This window comes from Gymnoscopelus braueri (genome assembly GCF_963280865.1).
Source record: "Gymnoscopelus braueri genome assembly, chromosome: 17".
In the NCBI taxonomy this organism is placed as follows: Eukaryota; Metazoa; Chordata; class Actinopteri; order Myctophiformes; family Myctophidae; genus Gymnoscopelus; species Gymnoscopelus braueri.
In genome coordinates, this window is record NC_137617.1 from 33,554,311 (window position 1) to 33,579,478 (window position 25,168).

At 41.0% G+C, this 25,168-nt stretch overlaps 1 protein-coding gene across 1 annotated transcript; it reads right to left on the reverse strand.

Moving 5' to 3' along the window:
* On the reverse strand, positions 1-2,196 carry LOC308105094 (semaphorin-4E-like; the record flags this gene model as incomplete). The annotated part of the gene is made up of 1 exon (XM_080455726.1): positions 1-2,196. One exon carries the CDS (start codon positions 2,194-2,196, stop codon positions 1-3), a length of 2,196 nt encoding a protein of 731 aa, XP_080311852.1.
* Between the last annotated feature and the right edge of the window lie 22,972 nt (positions 2,197-25,168).

Sequence of the window (25,168 nt, forward strand, 5' to 3'; positions counted from 1 at the left end):
TTATACATAATTCCCTTCTAAATCCACAGTGTGATTATTGGCAGTGCATGTGCTGCTGCCAGGAGTGGGATTCAGGGGCTTAGTTCTCTGTACCTCCTGGGTTTTACTGGTGCCCCTGAAACGGTTCCACATTAAAACAATAACAAGGGACAGAGAGAGCAGAGCCACGGCCACCATAAGACACACTACAGTTGCTGTTAATCGATAAACCCGCATGATCACTGCAGTTGCTGTTGTTAATCGATAAACCGCCATGGTTCTGTTGTATCCTCTCTTGTTGACCTGCTCTGAGGAGTCACAGGTGTACAAGCCAGCGTCTGATTCTGAGACGTCGTGAATGAGGAGGAACCCACCGTAGATGTAGTATTTGCTGCTGTCGGAGTGAAGTATTTGGTCAGACAAACGCCAGTGGACCTGTGCCAGGTTAGAGTCTGGCTGGCAAGGCAGCATAATGTTGTTCCCTGGAACCAGGGCGACATCTTCAACTACTACAGGCTCTTCTGGCTCTGGATGAGGACATTGTGAAATGTCTCCCTTCTTTAGACTCTGAATGGCAGTGTCAGAGGAAGACGCCAAGCTGGAGACTAGGCGGCAGTGGTCAGAGGCGGAGTCCCAGGCACAGTAGGGGTCTCTGGCCAGGATACAGTCCACACAGGACTCATAGCGACCGCAGTTACTGACTGGCATCTGAACAGCACCAAACTCTGATCCTGCATACAGCTGGCCCTTGGTGGAAGAGAGACGCAGAGTCCTGATGGGATTGGGGTCCTCATACAGCTGAATCTCTTCAATAATGAACATCTCCCCAGCGTAGTTCACAGCCTTCTGAATGTAGCCGTTTTCAGTGCCGATGAACATGACAGGGTATCTCTCACCATCTAGTGCCAACACACTATCCACTACAATCCGAGTCAACAAAGGCCCCTTTTTCACCACCAGCGGGCCACTATTGAGCGGCCGAACAGTCTCGTCCATGAGGGGCCGATCTCTGATGAACTCCAGGGTTTTGTCTGGAAGTTCCCAAGAGGTATTAATCCCCTTTTGTCGAGCAACATCATTGATGCAACCTCCTGGTCTGGGATCAGGCAGCTCACCCTTGTACGTCACCCACTTGGACTCACCATTCAAGACGACGCGCGACTTAAACTTCCCCTCATTGAAAACTTTTCCAATGGCAGACACACTGTATGCACACACTGCAGACATGTCTGACAAGCTCGACTGAGGTGTAAAGACTGCATAGAAGATGCTCTCATTCCAGTTTTCATGTTCCAGCAGGAACACATCCTGGACAATGGAAGGCAGGAGGCTGTGCTCAGGGATGGAGCAGTCCAGACGTGCCTTCTGGAACGAAGTCCATTTCCTATGCAGTGTCCGTGCACCTCCTATATCCCCCTTGCAGACACGAGCCACCCGTGACACCATGAGTTTGCTGGAGAAGTCATATTCCTCTGCATTCTCGGTGAAGAACAAGTAGACCTTATCATCATCACCATCAGGACTGCCAACGCTTTCACGCACAAAGTCCATGTGGATGAAGTCGGGGTCACTGAGCCAAGAGCTACTCCTAACAGTTTGGAGAGCCCATGAGTCTGAGCTGCTGAACCTTGTGAAACTGTGTTCATAAGCCATGAAGTTGACTGCTGTGGCAGAATACAGATTGGTTCCAACCATGAGGGAAGAGTGTCTTTGGAAAGGATGAAAGGGACACTTCCCCCTCCCATCCTCAAGCTTTCCCTCCAGACTCAACTGTCCATCAGAATACATCATATAGTCGCAGGTGGGTTCAAAAGCATTTGTTCCACAAACATACATTCTGGGTTCATTCCCCTTGTCATCGACCATTGTGTGCAGCGTCCGAATGTAGTTACGGCATTCCACCTCAGCATCTTTTCCCTTGAGTGAACAGTCCCTCTGTTGTGCTTCGGTAACCGGCCAATAAACTGCAGCTTTCTTATCATCAATGTTGTCGATATTCAGGGCAAAAATTGCTTCTCTGGACCCAAGAAGCAGCAGACCCAAATCCTCTCTCATGAGCATGGTGGTGTAGTCCCAGATCCCCTCCTCTCTGAACATCTTCAGCTCGTTCTGGTAGGTGACAGTCTTTCGCGGAATGCAGAAGTGAGTGTTGGATGTGCTATAGGATGTGGGGAGAAGAAATCCCCAGAGAATGAACAAAACAAACAGAGGAGGCATGGTCTAAAGGTGTGGGAGACCAGCACTGATGCTCCTGTCAGGAACGTTATTTACTTATTGATCACGGTATAGAAAGTTCTACAAGTTTGTCTTGCGATTGTCCACTCTGATGGAGTCTCCTGGAGTCCTGGATAGTATGATGTATTAGATTTGTTGTGTGTCTTGATACTGTCCCTGGCACTCTTGGTCTGCTGGTTTTATACTGCCGCCTTAACGCTCCGGTCATCAGAGTGATGTCACAGTGATGTCACAGTGATGTCTCTCATGCCCAAATATAGAATTCAATGTCAGTCTTGCCCCAAATATGGAGTTTGTGTCAGAACTGCCCAATTATGGATGTCCATGACATCAGATTCTAGTCTGACGTCATAGCAACCATAGCAACCTGATATAAACAAACATGGAAGCAATGCAAGGCCTTTTTAACAATTGGTAACTATAGTAACTGTAGCCGTCTGTCTGTCTCTGTCCCTTTTATGCCCATATATGCAGATCTCTATTCTCTATGTGTCTCTTTCTGCCTGTATGCTCATACAGAGTTCCCTGATGTATAGTTCTCATCGGTATATGCCCATATGAGCACTAGAGGTTCTAGAGTGGAGGCCGCTACACAACCCTCATACCTACGTCGCACTGCCGATCTGACTGGTACGCCCATTTATGGAGATCTTTGTATCTGTCAGTCCTTGTCCCTTTCATGCCCATATATGGAGATCTCTGTATCTGTCAGTCCTTGTCCCTTTCATGCCCATATATGGAAATATCTGTATCTGTCAGTCCTTGCCATAGAGTTAAAAATAATAGAGAGGGCACAGGAAATACCCTCTCATCCACTTGCATTGAGTTGCTCACACAGCGCATAGGCTACTCACTCTCCCTTCTTCCGGGTTGGGAATTGGGAGAAATGTGACGTCCGGGGCCTATTTGGGCTTCTGTGACACGTTTTACGTCACGGAGGTGATGCGTTTTGCGTCACCTCCATGCGCAACCCCGTGCGCAGCCCCGTGCGCAAGCTCGCGTGCAAGCTCTTGAGTCGAGCCCATTGGTCGAAACCGTTTTCGCTCGTTCGTGACACTGGCCCCAGGCTGTTTTAAGCTGCAGTACCTATGAATGGCCAGCATATCCAATGCACTTCAATGCAACCTCTGGGCTCCTTGCCCCATTAATGCCCATATATGGAGATCCCTGGTGTAATCAGTATATGCCCATAATATGAGCACTAGAGGTTCGGGCCGCTATGCGGCCCTCACATCAAGAGTTCAGGGCCACATAGCGGCCCTCATGCCTACGTTGCACCGCCAATCTGGAGATCTCTGTATCTGTCAGTCCTTGTCCCTTCCATGCCCATATATGGAGATCCCTGAAGTAATCAGTATTCACTAGTGCGCATATGGGAATATACATGGATATCTTAACATTTTGGCGGAAGTATGAACTCTTAAGAGTGGGAGTGACACCTATAGCAACCTTCACTTTAATTCGTTTAGATCTTGTCGCCAATAGAGGTGATCAGACAGTAATTGCAGTCGTTTACTGTTTCTAATTAATGAGTGGTGCTGAAGTAGCCTATGATTGATAGGAGGCCCTTGATCCGGCATGCTCCTTTTAGTCCTGTAGTCAGACAGTAACTATTCCAAGTGGCTGTCGCTGAAAGGTGCCTTTTTCCCAGCTGTTAATCAAATGTTGCAAACTGCCAAATGCAGAAGCACTCATTCAGGCATTTGACAGGAAATGGGATGTCAGGCTGCAGAACTGGTTTCCAAGTCTTTGGAAAGGACCATTTCGTTTGAGAGCAAAATACCAAAACTCCATTTCAAAAGAAAAGAAATTACACCTTTGACGCCCATTCAGAAGCACTGGAGCGGCAAAGCCCAAAAGCAGATACTCAAAGACCTCACTTTAGACTTTGGTAAAAAAATTAAAAAAGTTCAGGATGACTTATATCTTCAGCAACAACTTGATGAAAAGCAAATCTTCATACAATTACAGTTACTGGGGAGGACTATGTTGTCCCAGTATCATAGTCATTTCAAGGAGAGAAACAATGTATGCTAGTATGGAATAATGTGCAGTATGACTTTTGAGTTGTTCCAAGTCCATAGACCACTTAGCCTTCAGCCCTCCTCATACATTGCTCCTCATCATCATCAATAGGCAATGCTAATGTTTGACACCTTTTTCTCATGGGTCACGGCAATGATGATCATACAGCCAAGTCATTTAAATTCAACACAGAATTGTCATTAATAGCGACAGCAGCCGATGCATTCGTAATGGTGACACAGTAAAATCCTCAGTATCCATTTGTAACTATCCAAATGAACCCCATTTGATTACATTTGTACTCTCAGAGTTAAATTAACACCAAGGGGCCCTATTTTACACGGCGTCTTATACCTTATGACTAATCTCATTTGTCTGACTCTACATTATATACAAGCTCACAGTGCGTCGCTGTAGATTGCCTATTTTCACAATTTAAAAATGTTTTTCAAAATAATAAAAAATACCTAATAAGATTAGTCATAAGGCATAAGACACCACGCAAAATAGGGCCCCAAGGATTTTAACTGTTTAGCAAAAGTAGTGGCTTTTATCTTGGGTTATTTTATATAGCTTATTTTGCCTTATTTTACTTTGTCTTTGACTGAATTATCTTTGTTTCCTAGAATTGAACAAACTTTGTTCAGTTAAACCAAGTCTTTCTCCTAACTGTTATTTATTATAAATATAGCCTTCATTAAAAAAGCGAATTGAGCCACAACATAAGTGTTATTGTCAGACACTCCCCCCTAGAGGCTAGACACACCGTGAATGCAGGTTATTTTCTAGACACTCCTTAGCCTAGGCCCCCGCCCCCCGCACCTGCACGAGACAGACAGGTCAGTTGTTTGACACAAGCCAAGCGTCATTATAATTATTTGTTTACCAACATTGAGACTGGATGCACAGGTGATTGTTTCATACAATCAATTCTCAACCTGTTGTTTCGGGGTGCGCTGGTTTCAGCACACCCCGACCCCCTCTGTGTGTTGACTTGTGCTGTGTGCCACAGACGCTTGCAACCAGTGTGACGTCGTCTGTTAAGGGGTCTTCTATAAGTAAAAGTAATAAGAGTAAGAGTGAAACAACGATGTGTAATGTAACATTCCACCACATGGAAGTTGAGTAGAGTTGTCAGTACTGCCTAGGAGTTAAAAATGCTAAAAGACATGACATTTGAAAGAGTTAATTAATGTCATGATGACAAACTGATTGGATTCTCCAGCCAGCAGGTGAGTTAGCTACTATTTAGCTGCTTAGCATTGAACATACATAAAATAGAGCTTAATACATTTTTGTATGAGGTGAAGTGAATGTGTTTGTATGTTGAATTGAGCTGTGTTTGATATACATAAAGGTAATGTGTGTGTGTGTGTGTGTGTGTGTGTGTGTGTGTGTGTGCGCGCGTGCGCAAGCGCGGTCTGGCCGTTTTCCTATTGTCTGACTGCATTGGCAGAGTTTATGTACTTATGTACAAGGCGTTCTTATACTTCTTCTGTTTATGAAAATAAATAAATACATATTTCAAAATGAGGTCATCTTGGTTGTGGGCGGATTGCCTTTTAAATGAAATGATGCATTGCAGAAAGCATTAAGGAAAAATATGGTTAATGAAAAATACCAGGTTGACCTGGATCAACAGGTCAAGGTCTTAGTATAGATCATAATTAAGTACACACCATTTCAAAGCAGTCACGAAGTTGAGCCTCATAAGTTCCTTTATTATTTTGTATCTATGAAGGCATAATTTACAGCATGTGTATTTGCAACATTGTTAAGTTACTGTGTTGCTCATCGTTACAGAGTGGGTCTGGGAAGCTATCCCTATATACGTGTGTGTGTGTGTGTGGCTTTAGTTGTGGTTAAATCTGATGTGTACACATGTATGTATGTACATACAGTGGCCCTCATTTATCAACGGAGCGTATAAACCGGCGTATATTTTTCCATATATTTGGCCGTACACCAACGTCGAAGTCACATTTATCAATGGATCCTATACAGCCGATCCTAGCGTATATCAGGTCGGAGCTTTGATAAATCTCACGTCTGAAAATGAGCGTCATTTAAATAACACACCCTTAAATATTCTGGAAACACCCCGATTTTACGACATGAAGAAACGAAAATAAAGAGTTTCGCCGGCTCGCCTCGCCTCGCTGCCTGTCAAGTCACACACACACACACGCACACGCACGCACACGCCTCTCTCTCTCTCTCTCTCTCTCTCTCTCTCTCTCTCTCACACACACACACACACACACACACACACACACACACACACACACACACACACACACACACACACACGCCCAACTGTGTCTTTCATTTAATCCGTAGCGGTACAATCTTTGTCACGTAGGTAGGCTTGTAGCTTACATGAATGACATATTATGATACCAATCACATCGCCATGAATGGGGTTTGTAGGCTATATTAATTTATTTAACCCATACTGAGCAGTGCACAAGCATTCATGTAGGATATTCCCCGTGAGACTCGGACGGGCGGCAGTGATCCCGTGCTGCCACGTTAATAAGAGATTGGAGCGTCGGGTTTATATCCTTAACCCAGCCAGGTTGTAGTCTTCATAACTCTCTATGACATAACTCCATACCATAGGACAAGCTACTGTAAGTTTGTACACCTCACTGTCCATGAAAAGATGTTCGGGAGTCCCGAAAATGCACCGCGTTGATAAATGAGGGCCTGTGTGTGTGTGTGTGTGTGTGTGTGTGTGTGTGTGTGTGTGTGTGTGTGTGTGTGTGTGTGTGTGTGTGTGTGTGTGTGTGTGTGTGTGTGTGTGTGTGTGTGTGTGTGTGTGTGTGTGTGTGCATATATATATATATATATACACACACACACATAGTACATTGCTGACGGCCCCCAAGTAGCTCTGTGGTTGAATTTTCTTTCTTTCTTTCTTTCTTTCTTTCAGATATTCAAGGCTTATAGTATCTACTCTGGTCTTGACAGCTTGACAGGGGTGTTGCAGTAGGACACCCTCGCTCGCCCCCTTCCTCTTCACTATAACCACTTATGCAGCCTATCAGTGGAGGGGAGCCAGAACTTGGCTTCACTACTCTTAACAGACCTAGTAGACTATGCAGATGACATCTGCTTGATCATGCAGAGAAGGCACAGGTGCTCCATGAGGCTGGTCGGTCACTGCCATCGACACAGGGAGCTCCCAGCGGGAGAGGAAAGTACCGGCGAAGCTAGCCAGATATGTATGGAGGATGGAGATGACTGGATACGCCGCTGGAGGGCTTGTCCGAGGACTAAGTAGAGAGAGGGGAGCTCTATCTCTCTCTCTTCCAAAGTTTGACCTTGGCTATCACTTACCCAACTGATGAAGTCAAGCAGAAGACTGCTCAAGGTAGGAACCTTTTCTTTTTCTTTGCTGCTGCTGCTTGTGCTGTATGCTGTGTGTGTGTATGCTAATGTGATTCAAGCTGTTGCACTATTGCTGTCATTTTGGGACCCAATGACTGGGTGGCAATGAAACATGTTCAGTGACTGTTTGTGGCACTGGAATTGAATGCTGATGTGAATCTACAGTGTGTATGTTGTGTTACACCAGTCCTCCACGACCTTCACTGGCTTCCGGTCAAACAAAGAATCCACTTCAAAATACTTCTCACCATCTATGAGGCACTAAACAATCTGGCTCCCCCCATACCTCTTTGACCTCCTCAAACGTCATGCTCCCTCTTGCTCCCTCAGGCCTGGTAATGCCAACCTCCTTGTGTGGTCCCCAGGACCACGGCACGTACCGTACCTGGGGCTTTTTCTTTTGCTGCCACACCCCGGTGGAATGCGCTCCCCATTACTATCAGAGAAGCCCCCTCCCTCCAATCCTTCAAAACCGCCCTCAAAACCCACCGCGGCTAACTGCATACCTCCCTGTTTCACTGATCCACTGTTTGTATTGATTTTAGTTCCTTAGTGTTTCCTTCATGTTTTTCCTAATGAAGTTGATTTCCTTTTGCTGTTTTCTCTTCCATGTAAAGTGTCTTTGAGTACTTAGAAAAGCGCGGTAGGGTGGTAGAGTTGTGACAGGCTACAGTATATGCGTATATGTGGCTCTTGGTCCCTTCAATTATCCTATGTGTGAGTTTGCCATTTCCTTTTAGGTTTAAGCTAGAGGTTTTGTGCTTGGACATAACTGTCATCAGTTCCAATTGCTCATTTGGAATTGAAGACTGATGTGGATTTACAGGCCTATGTGTGTTTGTGTTGTGTTGTGGCTGTGTTCAAGGTTGTGAGTTCTTTCTTTGTTTCTTTGTTTCTTTCTCTGGATAACCTTTTGTATTTCTTTGCTGAGCTGCTGCTTGTGTTGTATGCTGTGTGTATAAGTGCAAAGCTGTTGCTTTATGTGATTTTGTGTTTTGCTAATAATAATTAGCATAACACATAATTCATCTATTGCTGTCATATTGTGTTTCTCTCTCTCTCTCTCTCTCTCTCTCTCTCTCTCTCTCTCTCTCTCTCAAAACAATATATGACACACACATACTATATATATGTATAATTCATTACAGCCTTTTGGCTGTGACATACAGTAGGTCACAGCCAAATGTCACTTACATACAGTATAATGCCAATGTCCTCTAATTGCATTCAGTGGGAGAGTTGTGTAGAGGTGATTAGCACTGACTTATTATTGATATAAAGTGAGGGATAATGATGATAATGTAGGGGGGATTTTATGAGCTGCTTTGCTTGCTAATTAGCAGGTCCTTGAGAGTTAATCAATGGGCCAAACCTATGTTGGATATAACACAAAATACTTAATGTGTCATTTGTGATGATAAATCATCTGAAAACTAGCTTGCGGGGCTTAATAACAGTTTTAAACTAAATGGGACAGTTGAATAACAAACAAATGTGGATTAGCATATCTTCCCCTGCTAATGTAAATCAAACCATTAGGATTCTCAGATGTATTGTATGTTCGCACAGAGTCAGAATTTTCTTCATTGAACTTATTATAGTAATTAAGGAATTATGAATCTGAAGAAGCATGAATCAACAAGCAATCGAGATGAGTGTGTTCAGTATTCATGTCACAGTCCCCCATGAGAGGCTGTGGGATTGGATCGTTTCAGTTTGAAATAACCAATTCTCACGGAAAAATGCATGAGTTGCCAGCCGTTCCACAAACCTAATTGCTAAAAGTCAAAGGCAACTTTAATGTCACCCTGTGTATGTTTGTGCATGTGTGTGACTGCCTTTGTGTGAGTACATGTATTTGTTGTCATCTCTGTTCACATTTGCCCAAGTTATATTGATTGCTATGTCATTACCATTCCCCTCATGTTTGCACTCCCTGTCTGTTTGTAGGCCCACATGAGCGTGGGGTCAGATGACATGTACAGAGTACCGGTATAGTTCATCCCCATGGATTCAAAGGGCCCCTCCTAACTGACCCAGCTGTCAAAAAGGTCTTCAATGTATGATTTATGGAATAGACAAGATCCAAATATCTGTCATTGTACTGAGTTAGGATGCGCAGTGCAGCCAGCCTGTCCAAGTTAATCAAAGGGGACCAGTGATGATATCTTTATTTTGTGTGCGAGTAGGGATGTGTCAAATACTCTTTGGCTGTTCTCGGTCTGTTAGCTAGGGCAGTGGTTCTCAACCTTTTCAGGCTGTGACCCTCCAAAATGATCATATTTGAACTGGGGACCAGCCACCCTGACAAGCACTTGGAATTGTAGGAGTTGAGGCATTACATTTAGTTTGACTCGGTTCCACAGATAAATATTGTGACAATAGAGAACGGGCAAAAGGCGTGGCCAAGCTTAGGCGGAAGTAGTTCCGGTGGCCATATTAGGTGAGCTCCATAACAACAGCTCGTATCAACAACATTGACAGTTACCCACGAGTCACGACGTGTCCTGAACTACAGCGAATTTATTGGTAAAGGACAGAAGATGGACCGGCCAATGCGTGACAGAGAGATACCATACAGAGAGAAGCTGAACACAGACGCAAAGGCACGCTACCTGGAAAAAAGTCATTACATCTGTGCTAGACCAGATGTAATGACAGTGCCCAGTCAGTCACAATCATTCATTTTACCTGAAAAGAACTTGTTGCTTAGTTGTGTAACCGAAATAAAATATAGTCATCTTGAGTACTGATTATTTATATATATATTTATAATATTATTATAGCGAAGTATTATTATTCATTTTATATTGTTCATTGATCATTGAGAAAGTGCACAACGGACCTGTTGGGATCAGTGTTGCCATATTTTGCGAGAGAAATAAGCAACCAGGTCTATGAAAACAAGCCCAAAAGAAGTGGCTTAGTGACATCGGCTACTTGAAAATAGCCGATCTACAAGCTCACGTGAGCTTGTACATAGGCTATTAAAAAAAACAATTGCAATAAAATAAATAATATTTGGAATATTTTTTAAAACATTCTAACAACACAAATGCTCCCTGGCACAAAACATTTTCATGAAAAGATTTGAGAACCACTGGTTTATTTAATTTTTTTAATTTTAAAAGCCTAAATAAGCAAGTACCTAAATAAGCCTAAATAAGCAAGTACACTTTATAAATAAGCCACACAAAACTTCTAATTTTACATGCAACTTTACAGAAAAAGAAGCCCAAAGTCGCTTATAATAAGCCGACATGGTAACGCTGATGCTCGCCTCGCCCTCACCTCCAACAGATGTTTATATTTTTGATTGTGTGCTGTCATGCTCGTTTGAGCTTATATGTGTTTGGGAATGTTGTTGAAGGTTATGTTATTTCGTCAGCTGACACCCAAGCCATACTACATTTATTTGATATCTCCGACGTCTGAACACTTGCTGACAGACAGACAAGAGTCCCTGGCTGTTTACTCAGCCACCGTGACCGTGAGCCACCCACGTTAGACAACGTTTCTCAGACTGGACACATAGAGAAACACAATTTAGCTGTTAGCTCAATCTCATTGTATTTAAGATACCCAAGCCAAGCCATACGACGTTTCTTTGATATCTCCGACATCTGATCTCCAAAGCTTTTCTTCCAGGTTGGAAATGTGTGCAATTTGACTTTTTTAATTTAACGTCTGAAACCTTGGCATTGCATCCGATAATGCAGCACTGTCATACCATTGCTAAATTAGAGCAACAGACAAGTTAGAGATAGATAATAATGTACACCGTCTACTTGCTGGACAACAAACACAGGACTACAGACTACACTACACTACTCTACACTTGTGGCAGCTGTCAATCTACTCACTCACTATGGCGGCGAAAGTGGGCTGATTTAACGGCGTCTCGACCCTGTGACATCGCTATAACCGGCCCCTATAGTAAATCTACAAGCTCACAACGCATCGAGGCGTTGTGAGCTTGTAGATCGGCTATTTTCACAATGTTTGCCTCTTTCTTACGTATTATTTGACAATTTGGCCAATTTGGTATTAAAAAGTTATTACATTGTAACTTTAGAAATGTGCAGATACCCTGTATTCACTTATACTGTATGTTGGTTTGTTTACTGTTGAGTGAGAAAACAATGTTGCTCATTAAGCTAATAATCAGTTCTCAACCCACAGGTTGAGAACCACTGAGCTAGGGTACCGAAAATTGAATTCATTATGGATTGCTGATCCTGATACATGGACGGATTGGATTATATTGACTCTGGAGATTAGTACAATTGACCACAGCAGAGTTTGAGAGGTCTTTTAAATTGAATAATGATTTATTCAGGAGGACAGGTGAATAGAGATGGCTTGTGTTGAAAGGACCTATAAGCCCTTCCAATAATCCAATCATCTTTCTGCACAACTTTTTGGTTTCAAAAGCTTTCCTGATTGTAGACCAGATTCAATATATATCTGGGTATCTTTAGGGGTTGTGTCCACCAAGGTGTTTTTTTTCCCTGTGCTCAGCCAGCATATTATGTTTTGAATTGTTTTCTTTGGGAGTGCCACATATAATATTTACGCTATGCTAGAAAGGCCAGCAGCATGACGAGACTCATAATTTCTATTCTGTGCTGAGCTGTGAACGTTTGGCATTTTATTGCTGAGAGTTGACAACTTTTGGTAGAATGCAGTGCTCATCACTGAAAAATCGCTTCACCTTCAAGCGCACCCAGATGAGCGTGTTAGAAGAGTGCCTTGCATTTTCAGCTGGGAAAAACAACAAACAAAAAAACAAAAAAACGCTTTGGTGGATACATACTATTGCTTACTATAAAATCTGTTTGAAAACTGATTTTAGTCTGTTACATGCTCTGTCAGATGTGTATGCAAGTGGGTGTGTGTACAATCTGTGCATGTCTATGTGTGACTCGAGGAATCGAAACACATGCAAAACCTAAGTAGGCCTGGTGCTGTTTGAAAAAACAGTGCATGAGAATAGCTCCCTTACCAACCAAAATGGTGTTCCTGCAGGCTTAATGCACTAAGCACTAAGTATTCATGTGTTGTGCACACTGACAGCCTCCTGGTGGGCTGCTTTGAAGCATGTTATCAACAACTCCTGCTTGTCATCAACTTCCATTAAAGTTGAACTCATACTTTTTTCATTAACATATTTTTTAACCTCAAGCACTGACATTATATACAGTACAACTAGATGTGAGGGCCGCCTCACATCTAGAGTGCGGGTCGCTACGTGGCCCTCACATCTAGAGTTCGGGCCGCTGTGCGGCCCGCCCTCACATCTAGAGTTCGGGTTGTTTTGCGGCCCTGACACCTAGCTCTTTAATAAACCAATTTCATCCAATCTTTAGAGGTCCATTTATCAGATTTAATTTTATGGTGTTCCAGTTTTCAATTTTGTCTGCTCATTTCTGTCATAACTCCCACTTTCCTGTATTCATAAGACCTGTTACTGAATAAACACTATAACAATGATTGCTATCAGAATATAGATCTATATAACAAACAAAATATATCACTTACTGCACCTTAAACAAAAAAACAAAAAAAAGTTTGGTTTTAACCAGAAAATGTTGCATGTGTGTAATACATGCTCTTGCGATAAACACAGATTATAGGACTGATTTGCAGTGTGCTGTAGGAGTGTGTCATGCATACTAAATCTAATATTTGACTGGCATGTGTTATCTCTGCACAAGTGCTTACAATCACTCTCAGTTACCTCAGTGGCATTAATAATTTTCCACTCTTCAGGCACCATGTCTAAACGATTCCACCTGTGCGTGTTTGTGTGTGTGTGTGTGTGTGTGTGTGTGTGTGTGTGTGTGTGTGTGTGTGTGTGTGTGTGTGTGTGTGTGTGTGTGTGTGTGTGTGTGTGTGTGTCTGAGAATGGGGGAGAGAGAGACCACCATACTAATGAGAAACACCCAATGACAGACACTATAGTGGGTGGCCATGTGAGCCGGGGTTATTGTACAGTATATGACCCTCTTTTTGGAGCCAAATTTTAAATGTCTCCCACTCACCTGCAAAGAGAGCGGATTGATGCCTCCTGTCTACATTTCTCATCTGTTAATTATCTTTTAACTGGGTAATTATACAGTATGCACGTTAGATTCACTGGGTAAATGGAGAATTAGAGAAAGCTGCAATACCTATAAATGTGCCATTTACCATGTATTTAGTCTGCACTCTGCAGTGGCCTAAACTCATGTCAGAAGTTTGGTTGCGACAATCAATGCTTCATTTAAAATGGCACACAACGTCATGTGTAACTTATCAAACAGGCGCACCAGCCCAGAAACACAGTTAGCTTATCATTTTAACCACACCCGTGTAATTGCAAAGTGCAATTGCAAAACATGTTGTACAGTAGTTATAGCGGGTACGGTATTTAAATTTGAATTGGCTCCTTAACCAAAAATACCGATATCGAATTTAATCTCTGATAACAAGTTTGTTGCAGCCTGCAACCGTAATACCAATAATTACAGTAGCTAATCTTCTTAATAATAAACCAAATTTTTAAATTAGATTCCGTAGTTATAGCAGTGACTGAGACAACCGGCTGAAAAACAATGGCAGTGACCGCTGTGGAAGTGAACGCGCACGTGTGCACAACTGGTCTAGCCCTCATTGAGTTGCGCTTTGGTCAATGTGGCCCCCGACCTAAAATGAATTTCCAGTGGTGTAAAGTAACTAAGTACATGTACTCAAGTACTGTACTTGAGTACAATTTTGAGGTACTTTTACCTACCTCGACTATTTCCAACTTTCTATACTTTTACTTCTACTCCACTACATCTCAGAGGCAAATATTGTACTTTTACTCCACTACAATTATTTGAAAACTTTAGTTACTAGTTACATCATAGATTTTTATTATTACAAAACATACATTAACCACTTCAGCCCTATTTAAACTTTGGCTATTTGAAAATAGCCAATCTACAGTACAAGCTCATTTTCAAAAGACATTTTAGACATATGATAACCTTCTGCATAATGAGTACTTTTACTTTTGGTTAGTATTTTGGTTAGTATATTTTGATGCCATTAATCTTGTACTTTTGATTAAGTAAATTAGTAGTAAAATTTTGATTACTGGACTTTCACCTGTAACAGAGTGTTTCTACATTGCAGTATTGATATTTTGTGAAAAATGTGAGTACTTTTTCCACCACTGTGAATTTCACAGCCCTGTAGTCTTTGTCACCTGGGAACAGCACTGGATGCATGGTCATTCTGTGTATGTCTTTCTGTCTCTAGACAAAGCTCTGGCATCTTTTTATGATGTTGATTTTTCCAAGGCCTTTTCTATAGGAAGAGAAAGGGCAAATACGTATTTATTATGCTTGGTCTTTCTATGGTTCAAGGTTGAACCACAGGTTTTGTCTCTATTTTCTGCTACTATACATTGAATGCCATTGTGTAGCCTACAATAGTGTATACTCTGCTTTTTCTAAGCAGACCGTAATCATGCTTCATGCACCACCCTACTGCTGCCAATCGTTTGGGGAGCTCTTTTCAAGAGAGCTATCGAGACCCCTGTGTGCACACCAGGGGCGGCCATAGCTGAGTGGTTAGTGAGCCCGCCTAGGGAGCCAGAGGCCCTGGTTGCCCCAGGTACGATTCCAGGCCACGCCAGCATATGTGTCGATGAAATGAAATTTGTCCCTGAGCAAGACTCTTAACCCCTAATTGCTCACAGGTCCTCATTGGAAACAAGCCCGCAAGGACTTTCATGAACGTCCTGTTAAAAGGAATTATCCTAACCATGTGTATGCCAGTCTTTAGACAAGCTATTTTAGCCCCACTAGCCACAGGGCTCTAAGGATGACTAGATTGTCAGAATAGGCATAGCTTTTGCTAAGATAAATTGACTATACAATATATACCCCCTCTCCCCCAATTGGTCGATTCAGAAACTTTCAAAGTTTGAAGTGGATTTCTAATTTCTGCGTGAAAAAGCGTTAACGGTCGATACTTAAAACTGTTTCTAAGATTCGAGGGGCGGGAAAAAGTTCATTCACTCTGAACTTTTCATTGATGGACATTATGCTCTGGCTTGTGAAACAGGAAGCCAATCTTAAGTGGCAATATATGTGGTTGAAAATAGCTTGAAAATGCCACCGCCGTTCTTCATCAATTTCCTGTAACACTTCTGCCTGCAGACTGGTTGAGAGAGCAGATAATTGACAAGGAAAACATATAAGTCGACCTGGTGAGGTCATCTCAGCACTAATCAGCACAAACACAAGTGGTCTCCATGAACTCACACAGCACAGGCTTCGAGCTGACAGGCTGTCACAGATCCTCTTCCTGTTATTCCAGAGTTGATGCAGTGTTTTGAAATCCAGGCCAGGTTTTGACAAGTTAATAACCGTATATTCAGTGAAACTTTTAAGATTGATATTGTATAGAATTTGTTGACTAGGAGAAAGTGCCTTGAGTACAGCCACAAATCATTTTAATGCATGTGCAGTCTGCACAATATTGAAACCTGGATGAACTTTTGATGGAACTAAAAGCTGAGCCTAGGGATTATACTCCCTCTGGCTTGACTTTGTCGCTTCAATAAAAATGATTTCCAGTAGTATTATTGTATTTCCAGTACTGTTTGATCATCATTCACACACACACACACACACACACACACACACACACACACACACACACACACACACACACACACACACACACACACACACACACACACACCTGACATTTAAAATACAATCATGTAATTATATTTTTGTCCCTTTTTCAATCTGTTTTCAAATGATAATATTAATTTGGTGTTGTATTAGCATTGCTTTCATTTTAGTTAATATCAACCCAGAGATAGTTATCTATTCTGAAGATTATTACATCAAAGCCTTGCTCATCTTAGAGTTGTTCCTTATTGCTTGCATACATTTCTCCAGACGGAAGTCACCTTTTTTTCTTTTCTTTTTTAAATTATTACTTTTACCCTTTTTTCTCCCAATTTATTCGTTGAGCCAATCCTTCCTCTCCACTAATTTTCTGTGTTGCCACTGCTATTGTACCCTACTGGCTCACCTGCCAGTCCTGGGAGGATGTAGCGTCTCTGCCCCACTCCTCCCGTTCCACACCCTGTTAACAGGTGCCGCCCCAGCCTGCAGGAGTTACTAGCACAGCGACAAAGATCACCCTCCCCGTCCAGCTGCCCCTCCCCCAAAACACAGCTAAATGTGTTCAGGTAGATGTTTGGCAATCCGGACGCACCACGATGAATTCGAATCCCAGACTCTGTGGTGGTGGACAGGTACTTTACGCCTGTGCCACCCGAGTGGCACCAAAATATAAGTCACTTTTGCAAAACAGTTATATGTATATGTATATATGTATATATATATATATATATATATATATATATATATATATATATATATATATATATATATATAGTACTCTAGTAAAGTAAAAAATACCTCAAAATTTTATTTAAGTACAGTACTTGAGTAAATGTTACCTTAGTTCCTCCACTGAATGTGGGTATTACACCCTCACTGGAGATTGCAGCACACACAGGGCCATATTTAGGCTATCTATGCTGCAAGGTAGCACACATTGTCTAAAATGCATGATGTTGACTCATGCGTCACTGGGACATGTTGGCCTTCCTCTGACCGGTCACATTTACAGTGGCTTGTTGATAAATGAGATCTTCCCTCCACATCTCCTTACTTTTGATAGGTTGAAGCCTGCGTCATCTACTGTACAGTACATCCATGAAAATATGTGGCGTTGCACTGCCTTCAAGCTTCATTATTGTCTATTGAGAAAAACAGTAAAGAGGATTATAAATACCCTAAATACAATACAATACAAAAACATCTTGGAAAATATTCCAGCTGCATAGAATGTCAACAGCATGTGGTTGTCTTTGAATTCTGTAAATACTTTTGTGATAAAAATAAATAGATATTTTGATGATTACTTAAAGGACCTTGATGGAAAATTTGTATAGAGTAGTACTAAAATATCCATTAAGGTATTGCACAGTCACTTAGAATATGCATTCCTGAATATTCTTACCATTGATGCCACAGTTAATCTCCTGAGGTTGGGCTGGACCCCCTGCACAGCCTCTCTCACTGAAAGGCTGAGATTGATGTCATGATCAATAACTGGCATGGAGTTTGTCTGAAAAATTGGCTTTTTGTCTTAGCCTCTGAGCTACTCACGCCACCACGCCCTCTTCCTCTATGGGCCCCTGTTTCTCTCCTTGAACTTGACCTTGATTTCTTACTTACTCCATTCTTGCAAAACACCAACTCAGGGGTGACTCTTACTGTCAGCTGAGACCAAATGCTTCAGCTTAGTTTGACATGACTTATTTCATTGATGTTTTGAGTCTTTTGTACATAATTGTACAAACATTTGCTTAACATGAGCATTTTGTGTGAAAGCAATGATAAATTACTTGCTCTTTTGCAACAAACCATACACCTCTGCTCATTTAGGTCATCGTCATGATTAAGTGGGCCACAGTTTCAAATTTACTTAGCGATCGAGGAAAACTGTACTCTATGGGAGCAAGTAGGGCCTCATTACACTTCAATCAAAATAACACTTCATTATGAAATCACCTGATTGCAATTATTTCTGGAGTGTACAAGCACAAACAGATGTTTTTAAGATGCACAACAAAAATGAAATAATAGTAATATCATCAGACTGATTGAAATAGGCCTGAACACACATGTATTTATTTTTCCTTCTTATATTTGTCCAAAGAATCCGAAAATAAAAGTGAACTGAACTGAACTAAATTATACCTATATGTGGTTAGCACCAGTATGTACCAGGGAGTCCGGAAAAAAGGGAGTTACAATAGTCCAGGTGATTAGTGACGAAAGCATGAATAAGAGGTTGTGCATCAGAAAATGATATGAATTACCTAATTTTAGAGATGCTCCTTAGTTCGAAGATTGCAGATTTTATGATATTGGAGAAATGTTTATTATAATTCAGATCAGAGTCAAAAATTACACCAAGGTTTCTGGCCTCCTTGGATCATTGCAAACCCTGGGCTTCTAGCAGCAGGGAATGGGATACACTGTCTTTTTGGTCCAAACACAATCACTTCAGTTTTGTCATTGTTCAACATCAGAAAGTTGTTTGACATCCAAGACTTTATAGCAGTGAGACAAGTGGGGTGAGTGAGATGAGTGAGGTTGGGTCTAATGGGTCTATGGACAGATGATGGGGCACTATTGAAAAAAAGAATCAAACCTGTGTGACAAATAAAGATGATTCATTGATGAATCATTGCATTCAGGCAACACAATACCTTGTTTCTTATACAAGAAAAATGCTGTAACAGTCATTTACTGTACTCACTAGTTTCTGCCATGGCATTTTAATCAAGTTCTAATGATTGCCCCTATGAATGCCTAAAGATGGCGATTTCCAAGATGCTGACGAAATTATTTCACGACAATTAATGGCAAATACACTTTAAGCGTACATGGTAAATATTGCCTGTTAGAGGTCCATGACGTGAATGTATGGGCCAGGGGAAATTGAGGTCTCAGAACCAAGGTCCCTCCTATCATGCTCTCACTTCATGTTCATCCTCTGCCCCCAGGCCATGGGGAGGAACCAAGATTATATCTCAGCTATATGCCAATCTTCCAGAGGCAGTGGCAAGTAAAACTCCAACAGCAGAAATGTACACATAATTATATGGCTTTAAAGTTAGATATAGAGGTCGCAGCACAATTTACGGTACACTAATTTGACATAATAAGCCGTTATTACAAATAATGTGTTTCTTATTAGCAATAATGTTTTTTTATTAGAAAGAAACAAACATTGTTATACCCTTATTTTCCACTATTATCCCTTAATTATGTTCTAATTAGAAATTGAATGAAACGTAACAAAAGGCGTTATTAGAAATGGTGTTCTCTGCTATTAGCCGGAAACAAACACAGTTATACTCTAATTATGGAACATAATTCTTAGAGGCTAACAAAGCCTAATAATACCTAACAAAACCTAATAAGAAATACATGTTCTTTATAATGCCTAATGTTAATACTATTCCCACTTACTTGACCGTCACATTACAACCCCGCAACTACTAACTACACAATGTGATGTTAGGCTACTATTAGTCTACTGTAAGGGTTTCGTTAGAACAAATGTGTTCTTTATTAGGCCTTTATTTAATGTTATTTCCACTTACAAGTTACTTTACATCTAATTACAACAGAACTGTACCGTAAATTGTACATCAGCCATTCCGGGCTAACTTCATGACACATTATACTTCTGCCTACCTTTTTGCTTAATACAAATTATTATGTTGTTATTAGGAACAAATTACCTCTCATTACTACAGAACTGTACCGTAAATTGTACATCAGCCATTCCGGGCTAACTTCATGACACATTATATTCTTCCTACCTTTTTGCTTAATAAAAATTATTCTGTTTGTAACCCCTGGGTAATTTCCCCAGCGTTAATATGTGCCTATTTCAAAACCTTAGTAGTAGGCAGGCAATTTAATAAGTCAACAGGTCTTTAGAAGCTAGTACCACTTTAAGAGATCAGTCGAACTTGTTTTCAGACAGTGTTCCTTTTAACTACCTCTGATTGGTCTTCATGACGGTCCATCACTTTTCCAAGCATATGATTGGTTGGGGGGCGGGACGAGCTGGGATATGTGTGTGCTTAGCCAATTTTGAAGGGAGAGGTTTTGGTGTGTCTGAAGGACTCACATGTGTATTTAAACGGGAGCATTACGTGACAATTGTACCACTTAGTGCATAAGTGATGAATGAGTTTACTCAACTGTATTGATAGTTTTTAATATTTATCCTGTTTGGAGTCAAGACGAGTCCTGGTTTTAACGTTACTGTAGTAAGCAGGCGTCTCGAGTTACACTGGTGTTAGCCTCATGCTAGCTGAGCTAACGTCCAGTGTGAGAAGCAACACCGGGATCGTTTTGGAATATAAAGACTTTCGGACACTTGTTTTATATATTTTATTCAATGTTTGTCAGAGAAATATTTTATTGTTAATTGTCAAGGTTTGTTTAAGTGTCCTTAATTTGTTTTTCCTAAAGTGCTTGGAGTGGCAAAGCTTAAAAGAAATATGTCCATAGTACTGGATTTCATTGTCAAAATGGCTTATTTTGCAGTGAGTGAAAATAAAATAATAAGCTGCAGCAATTGTTTCAATTTATTATGCTTTCCGAGTTGATGTTATAATCTATACAGCAACCAGCCACTAGGGTGTGTTTAGGCTATTTTGTCTTCACCTAGCCAAATGTATTGAGAAAGTAGCCTAAGTTAATGTGCCTCATGTTTTATAATATGTAATAGTGAGCAGTATAGCATGTGCAATGGGCTTCCATAACATTTCTGGAGCAGGTAAGTTATTTGGAAGTAGGCCTACAGTTTGTCAGAAATTATTAGACTAATGATCAGCGAATATTGATATATAACGAGCATGCATTCTCCTTTCATGACGTTAGCATGGACTGGCTGGTGTACAATTTACGGTACAGTTCTGTAGTAATGAGAAGTAATTTGTTCCTAATAACAACATAATACTTTTCATTAAGCAAAAAGGTAGGCAGAAGTATAATGTGTCATGACGTTAGCCCGGAATAGCTGGTGTACAACTTACGGTACAGTTCTGTAGTAATGAGAGGTAATTTGTTCCTAATAACAACATAATAATTTTCATTAAGCAAAAAGGTAGGCAGCAGTATAATGTGTCATGACGTTAGCACGGAATAGCTGGTGTACAACTTACGGTACAGTTCTGTAGTAATGAGAGGTAATTTGTTCCTAATAACAACATAATATTTTTTTTCATTCAATTTCTAATTAGAACATAATTAAGGGATAATAGTGGAAAATAAGGGTATAACAACGTTTGTTTCTTTCTAATAAAAAAACATTATTGCTAATAAGAAACACATTATTTGTAATAACGGCTTATTATGTCAAATTAGTGTACCGTAAATTGTGCTGCGACCGATATAGATATAGATTTTGTCAGATGAGAGCAGAGCCTTCAACACAGTAATAGGCCTACCAGCTAATAGCGTGACAGTGTGGGAGGTTTCTGTCACTAAGTGCTAACACAGGCCACACATTAATGATCATTTTGTGTGTGTGTGTGTGTGTGTGTGTGTGTGTGTTTGTACAGTATATGTATGTTAAAGAGAGATTAAGAGAGAAGAAAAAAGTATCCAAGGCAAGATGCAGGGCTAAATTGTGATGCTGTGCCTGTGCCTAAAAGATGGAATGCCGATCCAGACTTCTTGCTTTTCGCCTTTGATGTGACTATGAACATCACTGCCAGCTCTGCAAACTGTTTCTAGGTCGCTTATTATGCACCTCCACATTAAACGTTAATTAACTGTCATTTATGAATTTGTTCGGGATCAACCATGACAAATTAAATTAATTTGATATGTGATATTAATTCGTTTTGCATGCTACAGTTGACTCGCAGACATTTTATTGGACTGTCCTTTTGTCAATCATAAAAAACTAAAATAAGTGAAATTGTGGTTGCTGGACGGCCATTACAACCCTTTCAGTGTGCTTAAACAAGCAGATATTGGGATGTTCTGGCAGGAGAAATGCTTATCTGGCTGTCACCGTGCTTTCACTGAGGATGTGGGCACATCCTCTGGCACCAGTCTTTGACCACTGTCACACCTGTATTTTTCTCTTCTCTCTTCTCTTCTCTTCTCTTCTCTTCTCTTCTCTTCTCTTCTCTTCTCTTCTCTTCTCTTCTCTTCTCTTCTCTTCTCTTCTCTTCTCTTCTCTTCTCTTCTCTTCTCTTCTCCATTTCGTTCTTTTCTCCGCTCACACCATCTATAGGCCCAAGTCTTGGCGTTTCTCACAAAAGTTACTTCGTAAGAAGTTCCATGAAGGTGCTAAAGAAATCTCCTGGCAGTGCCAAGATTTTCAAGTATTGTGAGCCAAAAAGTTTGTGGCGTTCCTGATGTGGGTGTGTGGGCAATATTCCGCTGACAATGTCCAAGTTTGATTAAAGACAGCCATATTTATCATGCAAACAATTTTTTTTGTGGGTTAAATATTACAACTAGGACCCCGTGGTAAGTCTACATTGGATTGTTACGATATTATAGCTGATAATGATACAATACTCTATGGAGAAAATGTATGGGAATTTTACTTTAGACACCGCACTGTTCAGCGCTATTTTGTGTTGTGAATCTAATCATGCCTTCCTTTCGATTGCAATACTGTTACAATGAATTCGTGCAATGAACTATGACTTTAAACATTAATGCCTTGACTCAGCTAGGAAGCTAAACCTTTATTGATCGCCCGACCATAATTCAGGTGTCAGCAGTCACTGACGACCAGTCAAATTCCTTGTATAGTATAGTGTGAAAGCATACTTTCCAATAAATGCTGATTCTCATTGTCATTTCTGTACCTCTTCAAGTGATCCCTCATGCGATATTACTCCTGATGTATTAGAGATGACATGGCGGCAGCACGCCAGCAGGGGCAAAATTAATGGTGCATCGACCACACTAGTAAAACTCATGCTTCAATTACGGATGGATGGATGCCCTCAGTTTAAATAGAGCAAAACCTTAAAAACATGACATGGTTGTACTAAAGCCAGATAAATGGACAGGGGCCCACAATGGGCTCTGGTTAATGAATTCAGGCAAGACGAATGCAGTTCAAATCTGTAGTCTACGCTCCTCTCTCCTGTCCCCTGTTGCATAATGAGATGCAGGGGTGCTCTTTGCTTGACTGTTTGTCTCTGTGTGGTTCCTGTTCTCTCCGTTTCTTTCTCTTTTCCTGTTCTCTCCTTTGTCTTTTCCCACCTCCTCCCCACACCTCGGTGTGTCCCTGTCACCAGCCCTCAACTAAACAAGCCTGTCTAATGCCTTATTTATGGCACGGTTTATATTTAGCTCAGTCACTAAACATCTGCTGTTATTTCTGTTGTTCTTTTATACTTCGTTGAAGAATTAATTAGGCTCCAGGATCATTAAATGCTCATCAACACTAATCAGGTCATGTTAAATGTCAAGAATCCCTCTTGCAAGTTCTCATTTCATCGTATCTCTCTCTCTCTCTCTCTCTCTCTCTCTCTCTCTCTCTCTCTCTCTCTCTCTCTCTCTCTCTCTCTCTCTGTATCTCAAAATGTCTCTCTCTCAAACTCTCTCACCCACTCTGCTACAGATATTACATGGACTAAAATACACTACAAAACTAATTTACAATTCTGAGCTGGTAAAGGTGCTTGTCAGAGTCTGACAAGGGTCCATGACGAATAGTGATTCGCTCCAAGTATTATGTTCAGGTAAAATGGACTAAATAAATCATATACGTAAACAGCAATATTCTACTTTAACCTTGTGAAAAACCACCACACTCAAATAAACAGTGTTAATATTCAGCATTGCATTTCATTTTCTTTTGCTGCAGATTGAAATGGCCCCCCCTTTTTTCTGGCTTCAAAGAGCCACTTAACCTCATTGTCCATCAGAAACGAATGGCACTTTTAGGAAGCAGAACAACTTTCAAAATAATAGCACAAAAGAAGGATGTTTTATTTCATTAGGTATTAATAGAGTTGATAAAGGGTCGTAAATCCTGCTCTATGTTAATTAAAACTATTTGTAGTTAAACAGCTGAAAACCCAGTGTAAAAAGGATGAGACGAAATCAAAGGCAGACACAGGCCGGTTCTCAAATTAAAAGGTTGACATTGTATTAAGAGAAAGAATCCATCCACGAGGCACCGTACAGCAAAAATATCTCTCTGCCATTGCAAATACAGGCAATAGTATTTATACACAAGTTGGAGTCCGGACATCAGATATAAGGTGGATCCTAACGATTGGTTAAGACCCTCAGACGTCAGATCATATCTGATGAGCTGTCAGGCATCAGGGTGTAACAAGTTATTCCTTCGATATCATAGGACATGTGGCAGGTTTATCTGTGACAGGGTGACAGCTGACAGAGTAAATTAGTGACAATATCCCGGTCATACAGGTCATCTTACACAGATACAGGTCATTTGACATTTAATCACCAAGCGTTGACCAAGACATGTTTTTACTGATTGGGAACATATGGAGCCGGCACCAGATAGCAAATATGGAGCCAGCTACCAGGCCTTGGTAGAGAAAGTATAGTAGAGTTACAAAAGCATCTTTAAAACACTGAAGTACAGGCCCAAAAAGACTTCACTATATTAATTTGACTGGTTAGATCGATAGTTCTAGATCATATCAATCTGGTCCACAAAACATATATATTTTTTAACTCCATCAGGTATGATATCTGTAATGGCATTATTCAAAACGTTTGACTCAATCCTGCTAATGTTGACAATTGGCATGGAAGCTACATGTTAGTGACTAATAACTAATTTATGCTCTGTCGTACGAAGGTGTATACAATGAGCTTAAAGAATGTACTGTAGGTCTACACTGAATAAGAAGAAAGAAAAAAGACAC